Here is a 14701-nt window from a genome sequence, read left to right as displayed (position 1 = left end):
GTTAGTGTAAAAAAGATACCCTATTTTTAAAACTTTGATTGGAATACAGTTTCACTTTAAAGCGATTTCCTGTCACATTGTGATTACTTGAGGACAAGCAGTACGTTCTTTATTCACGAAAAGAACAACTTAAGATTTCCTGAATATAGAAGAACCTGGATAGCGCTCTCACAATCAATTTATTGTATATGAGAGCTCTCGCCATACTTTCTTTTACTAATGAATAATTTTTTTTTTTCAAAAAGTAATTCTCTTGAAAACATTTTTTAAAAATTTTTAGCACGATTTTTTTTATTTTATTGGTTAAGTATGGGGTTAAAATAGTTTTGTTTTATTTCATAATATAGATACAGGACATCTAGATGTAATCTCTTTTCGTTTTTTGAATTTCTCAACGATTTAGTCATTTTGTTAAAGAAAATATTATTTTATAACGCTACAACTGAAAAATAAATTCCAAATTGTCGTTTCATTCTTTTTCTTTTCAAAATGGCTTATACTATTCTCAAATTAAAGACCATTGTGGAGGCAAAGAAAATTCAAAATATTTACTATTTTTTAAATGCTGTCCAAAAGTAAATTTTCATACTATAGCATTAGAGCAGAGCATGAAAAAGCTCCTACAACCATATTATATTACATTAAAAGTTCATCTTTTATCTGTCTATCAAGTGGTCAATAGTTAATAAGAAATTGCCCGTTATTGCGCACGAGTAATTTGAAAATATACAATATATAAAGGTTAGATGTTATAGACGTACGTGTACGATTTTTCAGTATTTTTCTGCTGATACTAAACATAGCTTCTGGGAATCCTCACTTATGGATAACAAGATAAAAATTCAAGTACGGTTGTACGATTTTCCTTTTTCTAGAGAATATATTAAATTTACGAAAAAAAAAAAAACATTAAAATAAATGTAGCTAACTATTCTTACATGTTTCTTTTTAATTATTAAAAATGATATACCAAATTATATATATATATATATATATATATATATATATATATATATATATATATACCAAATGATCTAATTACTTAATGCCCCATTTTTTTTTTCAGATACAGAGATGGCTCTACACAGCAACATACCAGCATTCTCTCCATGTCGCAGTCCTATGGCGAATCACATGACATCAGTTACGATGACATGGCCAAAAACCTGGACGCCAATTTGGCCGAGATTGACATGGAGAATTTTCGCACAGAAGATATCCATTCCATCCTCACACTGCCTGCCATGTGCTGTGGGGACATCCAGGTAGAACTAGAGGTCAATATGCTTTTCACTATTCACTCTTTATGTTGTGCGTTTCCTATGTGCACCGTATACACAATTATTTATTTTAATGCGCTTTTGTGTGTGTCTACGCGCGTGTTGCCATAGAGGATCTGGTACTGAGAGAAGCAATTAGTAGAGGTGTATGCGGAAACAAAACATCTCATTCGTATCCTCACCTGCATCCGCAACCTTTCCATCGGTATCCACACCAACATCCCCAAAAAATTAGATAACAGATATATGCAATTTACTTGTTCTATAACAATTAAAATTTGAAAAGTAATTCTAAACATAATAATTAGTTAAATGACATAATAATTCGTGCCCCTCTCGTGATAAAGGGGCGTATCTCAAAAATTACCAAAACTGAGATGACTATCACTAGAATCTACTTGTTGAGCTCTACAAATTAAGTGTCTCGGTGAAGTTTATTAACTGAGAAACAGCTTCTTGATCGATAGGTGTAAATTAGGAGAAACGAACTTGGTGCACAACAAAGGAGCGTATATTGAGATACGCCTTTATACCGTTTCATGATTGAGAAACGTACCTTTGTTACAAGAGGGACGAATTGTCAATACCTATTGTATTCTTTACAACTTACTTACCTAGTAATGTTCGTGAGTTTTTTTTCTTCAATATTTCGAGTGTGCACTTTGACACACATCCTCAGGGGTACACAAGGGCATAAATCCTTCTTCCCAACATGATTTTTGCATTGTGTTATTTTTGTGTGTGTATGTGTCTCAAGTATAGTATGTATAATGTATATAGTAGAGACCTGCACGGGCCGAATTTTTCGGCCCGAGCCCAATCCAGCCCGAACGTACCTAGGCCCGGCCCAGCCCGGGCCCGAAAAGTTTTAGAGATTTTCGGCCCGAGCCCGTCCCGGCCCGATAAGTTTTTCAAAATTCTTGTCCCAAGCCCGGCCCGGGCCCGATAAATTTTAAAAGTTTTTGGCCCGACCTCGGCCCGATATTTTTTTTAAACAATTATCTCGAGCCCCAATCTTTCTCAAAATTTAGTACTAAATTTGACCTAACCCTCAGAAACATTTTATAAACTTTGGTTCACAACCTGACGCTTGCCTCCCGAATGGTACCATTGCCTCTTAGAACTTTGCCTGTCATCGAGAGAACAAAAACTCCATTTCCTATGACAAAAATCTAACTTAATTGATTTTTAGCATAAAGTGAAGATGGCAATATTGTTTAGCGACAGGCAAAACATTCTCACGCCTTCTTTTTATATTTTGAGTTCAGTGAAGGTCAAGGTCAAAGCTCAATTTACCGCATAATGCCTGCAATCGTCTATAGTGAAAGAGGAGCCGCTAAGCAACACAAACTGTAAATAGCTATTGCATTCTTTGTAACATTTTTCACGGACACGCTTTTTCAACGTTTGGCTTTATTCCAATTATAGTTTAACGAAAGTCAATAATTATTAAAGAATTGCAATTGATCGGCCCCAGCCCGGCCCGACCTCAAGAGAAATCAGTGTCAGCCAGCCCAAGCCCGGCCCGGCCCGGCCCAAAGAAATAACAGTGTCGGCCCGCCCAAGCCCGGCCCGTGCAGGTCTTTAGTATATAGTAAAATAAAAAGAGTATCTATAACATTGGGAAAGGCAGGTAACAATAAATATCGAAAAAAAATGTAATTTTGTTAAATTCTCTCTCTTGAGACAAACAGTGTGAAGATCGTGGTGTAAATAATAATAATAATAATAAATAATTAAGCCATTGTGTGCCCCTGGAGATGAGTGTCCGAGTATCACCTGAAAAAATTGACTGAGAAACATTGCTAGGTAATTTGAAATATTACAATGTGTTCCATACGCTTGGTAAGTAATTGTTACATCCTTTCTAATCTACCTTAAATAAATCCCTCTGATTGTAGTAACTACAATGACTAAAATGCAATAAAATCCATGCAGATACAAATTACAAAATAAATAAATAAATAAATAAAGTTACGTAAGGTCTCGCAAATACAGATTTCTGACTAGTAATTGCCAAGTTGATTAATACCGTATCTCAAATAATTTCAGACCACATCGTTAGAAAAAAAAAAAAAAAAAAAAGTTATAAGACTTGAGCATGTTTGTTCGGAACACAAGGGCGAAATGTAGACAGGTCGTTGAGAGGGAAGCATGCGCCACCTCATTACAAACTCACATAAAAATCAAAGCAAAAATGACAAGAAAATGCAGCAAAATTTCCTCTTGTCCCGAAATGATACTAAATACCAATCCAAGAAGTCAATAATTAATATTGCTTTGAAGATTGATTATTAAAATTCTTGTCTGTTTAATGATCACTGGCAATCTTATTCACCGTACAAATACTCGTGGATATCCGCACAGATCTCTAGCAGTTAGAGTATTAGGTATTGTTACTACTGTTGAGTAACTACTGTATCTATTGCTTAAGGAATTCGAAGGTTTATCAACATAAATGCAAAATCTCGGCAACGAATTATTATTTAGATGGGTTAATAGCATAGTTGTATAAAATAATATGAACCTAAGGAGGAAATGAAAAGTAGAACCAAGCGGAAATTTGTGGACTACTTTTTGTAAAACTTGTTGCCATCGCACCCGATATCAACAAAATTAAAAGAGGGGAGAAACATACAGTTTTGCATTTTATACTTCATAATTGTACTAGCTGGACGTTAAATTGCATAGACTGGCAGATTTTGGACGTTAAATCGCATAAATAAAAACCACCAGAGTTTTCGTGCGTTAAATTGCAGGTATAAGCACAGAGTTTTCAGAAATAAGTTATGAGGAAAATGTTGGGACGAATGAATCAGTGAATGAAAAAAGGTACACAACGTGAAATTCCATAATATGGTTTGTGTACGCGTCACCGAATAATATACAGATTGTAAGATCTAGACATCTAACGTAGGCAAACACGTTTCTTTAAGCATAGTATATATGATTCTAGACAAGAAGCTTTTGGATAGATCACGAAGTTGATGAGAGGAAATACGAAGTAGGAGTTTAAAAGCTTCAGTAGGTTCCACCTCTGGTGCAAGTCCCTGATTCGATATCAGGCCATGTGAGGTTTTGTGGATTACATCACGTTTATGGGTTTTCTCGAGGTTACTCTGCTTCGTCCCACATTTTTATTCCGCTAGTTATTTCATAATCATACTTTTTTAATAATCCGTCTCCTTTAGTTTTAGTAAATACAGTAATTAAATTCCTGGCATATCAACCCTTCGGAGACCAGGGTCTACTAGTTGTTTATGGCACTTGTTTGATGTTTATGGCACTTGGTGTTTATGGCAGTGGACCAGGGTACTACATGCTTTTCGGGTGATGGTCAGCATATCGTCTCCCCAGGCCGCTGCTTCTTTCTTTTAAGTAGCTTCCCAATTGTCCTCACGATGCAGGAAAAACCTACAATCCCTGCACCATCTGGTGAGTACGAAAGGTCACCCATCTTTCCTCTAACTAGACTCAGTGCTGCTTAACTTTGCTGATCTCACGGGAAGCTCCAGTGAGGCTAGGACATTGGCTATAGAACATAAAACTACGTATTTTATTTTCATTTCATTAATTCTTACTGAGTTGATTTGATTCAGAAGAGAATTCAGTAGTGACATTTGTTTGTGCACGATGGCTCGCTTGTGCTTTTCCGTTCTTTCATAATAATTCACCTTAATTGTTTTTTTTTCATCTCCTTCGGAACAAGACATAGCCATGAAGCTTTATATTAGAGGTTATACTTTCATTTTTATTCCTGTGGCGGTGAACTTTCAGGTTCCTTAAACCACAGTAAGCACTGACGGCATGAGACTGAAATGATGTACGTAGAAAGCTATTACGCTTAGTTTTAAAACCAAAGACCACACAATTTTTGCAAATATATAGATGTAGTAGTAACAATAAAAAAAATATTGTGTGTTGCTGGGAAGCGTTCGGATCCAAAGCTAAAATCATATCGAGTTCACTCGTGGCTCATAGTTCGAGTACGAGGGAGTACCGGGTTCGATTCTCGGTGGGAGATCATGTGGTTTGCAACTAGGTCCACGTCTCATATAGCCATGATCCAGAAAGTATATAAATTCCTTCATTCCGAATATCAAATAATAATAATAATAATAATAATAATACTCTTCTAATGTTTTCTTAATGAAGATAAAAAGAAGCAAGTACATCCTACTATAGCTTACTGCTAGAAAAACCACTGCATATATAATTTTTGCAGCAAGCTATTTAAAATAATTTAAAATAAATTTTACTTAAAATAATTTAAATTTGTTTTTCTTCAATTCTTGCTTTACGAAATCGGAACTCTTAGTTTTATTCCAATTGTTCTTGATTCTTTTGTTTAAATTTTAAAAGTATGTTCCACGATAACTTCCATTAAAAAATCGATTTTGATACAATATGGTGGGTATATATATAATATGCTTATTAAGGCTTTCACTCAATTCCCAATACTTGGAGTTGAGGACAGTCAAAAAGAAGGCTCACTTTAGGTCCACTATTTTCCACGTGATTTTTCTTTTAATTTTATATTAACTTAATTTGAAAAATTCTTTCGATTTTGGCACAAATAACGTTTTTTTTTCTTTTTCTTGTCTGAAAATTCCTAATCATCTCCACTGCTTGTAATTTGATTACTAAATGAATCTCCCCACTATTTTAAAATAAAATATACTTCATGACAACATCGAAGAAAAAAAAGAACTCCAAATTTTATAATGTGTTTTATTTTGCTGGAGTAGATTTTGAACGTTATAGTCGTATTGCAGATACAAATAGTTATGTGTAAAATAATCTTATTTCATTATTGTTTATAGACGTTTTGAAGTTATTAAGGTAGAGTAAAAACAAATTAAAGCAAGTTACTTTAGAAAGAATATGGAACCTACATCAAAGTTTATTGATTATGAAATACTGGATCCTTTCTTTTATAATTTCGAGTTTTACATAGATAAATTAGAAAATTACTTTATGTTAATTATTACAAATAATAATAGTATTTTTAAAAATAATTGACAGCATAGGGAAATACATTTTACATACTTCGAGAGCATTAAATTCCCAACTCATAATGATAGAAGACAGCAGACTCCAGTAGGCCTACTTGTCTATGTCGACAAGCTAGGAAATTGTTCTCTGATGTACATCTTTATTTCATTATTCTTAAAATTTTACCGTCTTTTCTTTTTATACTTTAGTTTTGTGTGTGAGAAATTAACAAATGTTATCGACATAATAGTAGCTTACAAAATTAACCAATGTTGCACAGAAGAAAGATTGAATATGGACTGGTATCAATTACATTTGTAATTAGATGCACTCTTCAGAATTGTTTCGTTTTCTTTATTTGTTTCTTTTTTTATGTATGAAAAACATTTTTAAGAGAAACAATATATATAAATAGGAGCAAACGAAAAAAAAAAGGACATTAAGGAATCATGACGCAAAATCAGTTACTTTTCAAAAACGTTGCTTAACTCCTAATTTAAACAGTTATAAGTTAGTGAATTGTTGCATTCATTTTTTTGGCTTCATTGAGAACTTCGTAAAGGCTCTCGTCAGTCCCGCCCCACTTCTTCATAAATAAAAACATAGTACTGAAGCATTTTGGCGTAATTTTGTAGTAAGTACAAGTTATTATTAAGAAAATTGGAAATAAGTACCTTTATTTAGTCCCGAGAATTTAATACTGAAATGTTTCGGCAAAACCTGGTTTTCAATTTTCAATAAGATACGTCAATTTTTCTCTTAATTAAATATTTATTAGTAGACGAGATTGACTGGAGACCCTATGGATGGTTCAAACATGACATATCTCACCAGTACTTCCGGCATTATTTGTTTTTTGGTGGGTTCCAAACGCATGAGCTACATATGAAACTTACATTGACCTATATTATAATGAAAGAGAGAACTGCAATTTCCATTTAAGGTGGGTCACTACCCGGAAGTTAGTACATATTTGAGCTCATTGCCTTAACTACTGCGCAATGAAACGTTACATATTATAAATATTGTACTATGAGATAAAGTTATATTTCAGCTATAGCACAAGACACTGATTTATGTGGTTGTGTTTCCTGAAATCCAAAAAATGTAACAAATAAAAGAATATATTTGATTCGTTTTACAATGAGCACACAAGATGGCACTTGCTGTAAGATCTTACTAGAAGTGCTCAGTTTTACGAAATGTTTATTTGTATGGGTAAAGTATTTTAAAGTAACGATCTTATTACGAAATAGATATATTGTTTGACCGTTTTTCGTGTTATGTTTCATATTTTATTTAAATATTAATTTACATTTAAGGAAATAGATTTTGAGACGAAACTTGCGCAGAACGCCATAATGCGTTGTTGCCAAATTTGTACGTTTACTGCAGTAGTCACAATAAGAAAATTCCTGGATTCTAGCGTTGCAGTTCGAGAAGCGGAATTGCGGTAAGGGTCGAAAACGAATTTCTCTAGTAAGTATCTAAGCTGAATTCCATGATTACTTCCTTTATTATCTGGCATCAGTAAACACTCGACACTATCTGACAACGCCACACTATTTAAGCAGCATTTAGCATAGCACTGGAAACACCTAGTGATCCACCTTAAATTTCCGAAAGAAGGAGCTTCAAAGGGAAAAATGTGTCAAATATAAGGTAATTAAGAAAACGTATTTAAATGCAAATAAGACGAAAGCCACACCGGCGTGTGCTTTGTTTACATAGCAGATGTATTGTCTGGAACCGAAAATGTGAGTTGTACAACCTTGCACTTAGATTGACAGCGGAAGTGACGAATTTATTTGACTCAATTATTGACAGCAAAGACTACTCACTGATATTCTAACTAATAGGTAACAGAAAAATATTAGTAGTATTCTTTGAATTACGGAATATTTTGAAAAACGTGAAATAAAGAATGTAAATAACCAGGTCCACATTTATGTTTACAGGTCCATTTTGTGTCCAGATCCATGGGTATGTTTTACATTTATGTAGAGAGTGTATATAAATGTGAAACATAACCAGGTCCATATTTATGTACGGGTCATAGGGACCCAGAACCAGGGCGACAAATTTGCAGGGGCAGCATATTTAAAAAAATCGAGATTGAAATATAATATGCGGAAAAAAAGGAAACTATCCATGAGAAAAATTTAAGGGAGATCTATATTGAAAACAATGTTGATACCACAACGCGACCTAGTTTTCTCGTGATGATGCTACTGGCGCTAGGCGCTGACGCTATTGTATATTAGCTGCCAGCCTAATCCATGCATTTGGTTCTGCACGTCCTGCGGTCGTTACTATTGGCTCAATGTAAGCGAACGTGGCCGTATTGTTTAGGCCTATACTAACTACGAACAAATAAAGGGGCGAATAATTTTCTAGGGCCCAGGAACGTAAAATACCTAAGAACAGTCTTACTGATAAGCATTCTTAAAGCTAATGGGGTTCAAATATATTGTACAACTATAGAATAACATTGTAATAAAGAGTACGTCTGGCAAATATTCTAGTAAACAAATAAAATGCTCATTGAGTTGCGCCTTCAAAATTTATTTTCGATATCGACGAGTTAACGTAATACAACTTTATATCTTCTTTAACAAAAGATGCTAAGTTTAAGGCAGATCTTAAGTAAGTTTGCCAGCAGTTATTATCACAAAAGAACATTCCATTTGTTATTAAAAAATATTTTTAATAAGGAGTTCCGCGTTGTTAAGTGCTTTTCGTCACAATTACTGCTGGCTAACTTGCTGTGATCCACCCTGAATTTATGTTGGAGGGAGATATGTTGTTGTTTTATGTGAATTTATCGATACCTATTTTAGTTTTTTCCGATGTCCGATGAACGAAGGAATTTGCTTTTGAAGGCGTAGCGTCGGTTAGTATTCTGCTTATTAATAGGATAACATTGTTTTATCATACATGATTCGTGAGATCTTTATATCATACTTAACTAATAATACACCATATTTTATTTCCCTTATTACCCACCTGATATAAGGTTAATCTTCTTTAACTTTGGTTTGAACGTTCTTTTAGTTCATGACATTTTTCTACAAACGAAAAATCATAAACAAAAAACTAGCTTCCTGAAGTAACTTCAATCACGCAGCTATTGTGAGAGTTACAGTTTTGAGATTTTTCGGTTAAACTTTGTACTACGATAGATTCTCCAATATTTAGTCGCATTCAATGCAGAATGATATGAGATTTTAAAGTATTGTTTTAAACATCTATTTTGTGTGAATAGAAAAAGACAAAAATGACAAATGTATCTCTCTTTCTCAGTTTTCTTTTATCTTTAATCATTCAAAAGTCACTTTCTGTATTTGTTGTGTCTGAAGATGTCTCTTTCAATACAGGGGCGTAAATAAGGACCCCGCAGACCCCGCATTGCGGGGGGCCTCAAGCCATCAGAGGGCCTCCAAATCGTAAAGTGGGACGTAAAGAAGGGGCCTCATTGCACGCTGCCTGCGAGGGGGCCTCCAAGCCTTTAGTTACGCCACTGTTTCAATATATATTATTCTGGAATTGTAATTATTTTTCTGGAGTGTTATTATGTAGATTACCTCTTACAACAATTTCGTCTATATTCTTGATCTCCATGATGTGAATAGATTTCTCATTTTGCACACCTAAACAAATTGCTTTTAAAGCGAGGAGGTGTTACCTATTCACTAATGGTCGAATTGGGTTGGTATGCTATACCGGGAGTAAATGTGGATGTGAAAACCATACCAGCTGTAAAAAATTTAAATAAGCTCTACTATATTGAAGTAATGCTTAACTGATACTGTATTAAGTTAATTGAACAAAGCACAAGTAGATTTCAATGAACAGTATTTGCAGAAACGCCTAATTTCAGTTAGATTACGTTCTTCTTCTTCTTCTTTACTTTTCTTTTACGATTTCAGCTTAGAGGTACGTAATTTATTCCCAATTCGATTACTGCGTGTCATAAAAGAAAATTAGGAAATAATTAAAATACGATGAAAACAAGGTAGGTTAAATTCTTCGATGGTGTCCATATCAGGCTGAATTTCTTACAGACGAGGAACTGAAAGCTAGATGACTTCAGAAACTATTCGTTAAGTGCGAATACGTTAGTTCACGTGGTCTACCCTGAACAACGATATTGCACCATGAGGTTTGTTTTTTGTGCATCTTTCTTTAATGAAATAGTAATCCTTTCTACTGTGCAAGAAATAAACTGCTATTTCCGGTTTTTGCAGTAATTTTCCACCGCTTGTGGACAGAATATTGGGAAGAAATATGTTAGAAGTTTCCAGATATGAAACTGTAGTTAGGTTTATCCTCTTTAAATCTCTTTTTAAAGATGTTGAGAGCTTTATTTGTCGTCACAGTATTCTTCTGCACACATTCACCTTGCAAAACGAAACCTTTATCACTGTCACATGACAAAATACATTTACACTAAAAGAGCTAATAATAATGCTGAAATTAATTATACTAACAATCCGAAATACACATTATTTATTTCGGAGCAAATAGTAAAATGCTTTTTTGTACACTTTTTTGAACAATATAATTTTGCAATTTTTGTTTATTTTTTGCGTTTTATTACAAGAAAAAATAAAGATAAAAATGCTTTTTGTGGAGTGTCACTTTTTTTTCTGTACCAAATAATGATCCCTTCCCACCAATTGCACTAACTCAGCTGCTTCTGGTTTTGACAGACTAATCGTCAGGGGGAGATGTTCGCAAGCGTCTCTGGCTCCATGATGGCAAAATTTGATTTTGATTCTTCCATTAGTCCACGAAGCAGCTCACAGGTGGGCAACCATTTTTTTTCTCAGTAAATTCTAGCCGTGCCACAAGTGTTTTGTATTTAGTTTTACGTTGTACGTTTTTCGTTTCCTAGTTTTTTAATTTTTTTTTACATCCTTTTGCGCTTAATTTCCTGCAAACTTACTTAAGCATGGCTTCCTTCTCACTCCACATATTGCATAAACGTTGCCAAGTAGTTGTCATTGTTGTTTCTAGACAGTAGGAATAAACATTTACAGTTGGTAATAAATGTTTTTTTGCTGTTAGTAAATCATGTTCTCCCCCGCTTCTTTTATGTTATTCATAAAAAATTTACTTTATTATGTTAAGCTTTGTAGATTTCCTTATGAGATAATATAAAATACTTTAGATTTGCTGTTTAGCTTAAGGGTGTTGAGTACGTGCGCCATATATATTTTTCAGCCCATTGATTTATATAGGAAAGTGTTCTCTTTCCTTTAAAATGAATTGGAATTTTAATGGTTTCATTTTACTGATTTCTTCTTCAAATCTAGTGAAACACATTTATATATATTTACAACAAAATCTAAGAGGAAAAACCGTGTCCAAATATGATGTTTTCAATCTAAAGTGAAGGAATTTTTTAAATCGGACGAACCATTTGGGCTGTACACATTTTATCGCCCAATCTTAAATAAAAATACAATGTTGCCATCTACCTCGACCCACAACATAAGTGAATGAAGTTACTGTCTTTTACGCTAACGTGTCGATGACCAGTCCCCATTTCAAACATGCTTCCATTCACCATACTCGTTACGAAATTTATTCACCTGCCGGTAAATGGCAACGCATTTTTATTTAACATTGGACGCATAAAGAGTGTACAGCTCAAACGGCTCTTCCGATTAAAAAAAAAAAAAAAAAAAAAAATCCTTCAATTTATATTGAAAACATAATATTTGGAGACGGTTTCCCCTCTAACATTTTGTTGTAACTCTGATAATAAAAGAGTTATCCCATGTCAGAGGATTTTTTGAGACACCCTGTATATATATAATCTTGCTTTGTCAAAATGAATTTGCATTGCATATAAAGTTTAATTAATTCTAAAGACGAAATTAATATCAATCGATAGGTCTCATTGAGCTGAATAAAATTATATGAACAATTACAAATCCTCATGCGTAATTTTTGGATAAAATCGAAAACAAAAACTTTTTTAAAATCTGAAAATGTATGTTGTACGATAGATAATCACACCACCTGTTAATCATACACTAATCAAGGTTTTCTTTATGACACTAGCAAGATGACAGTACACAGTTACGGATAATGAGATTTATTCCAAAATTATAATCTACTCTTAAAGTTTAATTTTTACTTAACTTTATACTGTCCACAGCTAAGCCATATATCAGTCATTAGATCATATCGAACTGATCAAAATGACATGCTGAAAAGTAAATTCTGATGAGTAGTTTTTGAGATAATCGAGGAAATTGAATTTTTATGGCGTTAGAGAGATGTTCTTCGTTGCTAATTTATTTATTTATTTATTTATTTATTTATTTATTTATTTCATAAGGACAACACAACAGGCTTAATGCCCAGTTATAGTGTCGTATACGGAATTGTTTAACATACACTATTATACATACACAAATATACGTTATCTAGTTATACATAAGTTATTGCATGATAATTCTTTTGAACTTGTTCTCTGATATACTTAACACATCTATTACATGAAGTCTAATCATTTCATTATATGAAGCACACATTCTCCACAGAGGAGACTTATGTAATATTTTTGTTCTTGCTAATCTGATGCAATTAATATATATTTTTAATTAATTAATTTATTTATTTAATTATTTACTGTGTATGAAAAATATACAGTATTAAGTAGTAGATTGTGTCTATTGTTATTTTAATTTGTCCAAACAATGACACACTATCCTAACAGTATCACGCATACTGCTACCAGTCATGAACATTCTAGTTGTAAATGTTAGTATTATATATCCTAGAATTTAATTTTCACAAAAAAAGGACATAAAAGGGACATTTGAACAGATTTGAAGAAGACACTAGTCCAATCGAACTGAAAATATTTCTTGTTCGTTTCGAAGAAAAGAGTATAATGCTTCCTTGTATCAGTCAATGGGTTGAAAAACTTAGGTGGCGCAAGTATGCAACTACTTTAAGCTTGGTGTTTAATCTTGTATTAGCATTATCAAATATATGAAATTATTACCCGATATTACGATTGATCTCTAAGATCTTCACATTTCTTTGTCTTAGAGAAAATACAAAACAACAATTTTATCATTAATATTTTAAATTAAAATTTTCTGTTTTATTGACATAATATTACAAATTATTTAAGACAAGTATTAGTTAATCTGCTAAGAAGTGTACAGAAGTTCACAGTCTAGCTAATTTATATTTCGAATTGCGTCTTTATTGGCGATTAAATTTAACCGGAGTTGCCAGTTTTAATTGTTTCTTTTCTTCTACCTGGTTTTCGGTTTAAGAGGCTGACTCACTAAAAATACGTAATATAAAATTTACCATTTTTCTATTGCTTGTTTTTCATAAGTGAAAGGAGATAATGAAATGCAACTTACCACAATCATAGATAATGTTATTCTACAACAGAAAATATAAATCTGAAGGATTTTCAGTATTGCCATCTATAAAAATTATAGTGTTGCTAGAATAACATTTCCCCAAAAATCTAAGTTAAAGCAGCGATTAGAGGAACGAACTCGACTGCATTTTATTACGTATCATCTTGTTTTGGCATCCTGTGAATTACTTTTTAAATAACATTATTATTTAATTTTAATAATTGTATGTTAAAACTATTTTGTTTATTACAAACTAAATGCAACTATTATTTAAAAAGTGGTTCACAGGATACAAAGAGAACATAATAAGCAAAAGAAAAATGGCAAATTTGGTATTTTTTTTTTTAGTAAATCAGGCTCTTAATTATTCTAACACCTACATTATATCAGGCTACAAGAACCATTATCCATTAAACTATTATTCTATATTAATTATATAAATATTTTGTCTGAGCTTAGTAATCTCACTAACTCGTTGCATCCAGCGTAGTTGTTTCAGACTTCTTTACAGCAATGTTGAATTCAGGAAAGTTTATAGGTTTTTCCATATACATATCTATATATTAGACCGTTATTATAATGGCAGTACATATTTATTTTTATTTGTCTGTTTTTCTTTTGAGACTCCGTTCCCCTTGAATTTTCAAGCAGTTTTTCCTACGAAGGAATTCTGAGTTCAAAACTGCGCTAATACATTTAAAGCGATCAAAATTCGTAACTACCTGAAGAAGAGGAGAAACAATATATTCACAAGAAACTGAGAAAGTTATCGAAAAATTCATGGAATTTATCTGAAAGTTGCGTGAATAAGAGTAGTAATACGAATATACAGCAAATGGTTTTGTGATAAAGCAGTGGGTGGTTCATAACAAAGCGATACACTGCTCAACAAGGCCGAAGCACACGAACAAATACACGGAATTTGTTTTTTCTGATTACTGGCTGGGACTTCCTTTCTTTGTTTTTGAAGTTCTTCATTGTTAGTAATATGCATTTTTTTTACTTGAAACGAACATTTTTCAATTT

The 14701-nt window shown here is 33.0% G+C and overlaps 1 protein-coding gene across 7 annotated transcripts in view; it reads left to right on the top strand.

Annotated features, from left to right (window-relative positions):
• The window catches only part of LOC145678561 (uncharacterized), a 202569-nt gene that overhangs the window by 153803 nt on the left and 34065 nt on the right, over nucleotides 1–14701 (top strand). For 4 of the 7 annotated variants that reach the window (XM_081748854.1, XM_081748859.1, XM_081748856.1 and 1 more), the window contains 2 exons: nucleotides 1067–1277; nucleotides 10988–11083. In XM_081748854.1, the coding sequence (XP_081604980.1) occupies nucleotides 1067–1277; nucleotides 10988–11083 (307 nt within the window). The remainder of the gene's footprint in view (nucleotides 1–1066; nucleotides 1278–10987; nucleotides 11084–14701) is intronic. The other 3 variants (XM_081748855.1, XM_081748858.1, XM_081748857.1) reach the window with 3 other exon arrangements.

Source organism: Thermobia domestica, chromosome 2 (genome assembly GCF_964235325.1).
Source record: "Thermobia domestica chromosome 2, izTheDome1.hap1.1, whole genome shotgun sequence".
Classification (NCBI taxonomy): domain Eukaryota; kingdom Metazoa; phylum Arthropoda; class Insecta; order Zygentoma; family Lepismatidae; genus Thermobia; species Thermobia domestica.
Note: the sequence above shows the minus strand (reverse complement) of the source record. Positions and strands in the feature narration are given on the sequence as shown.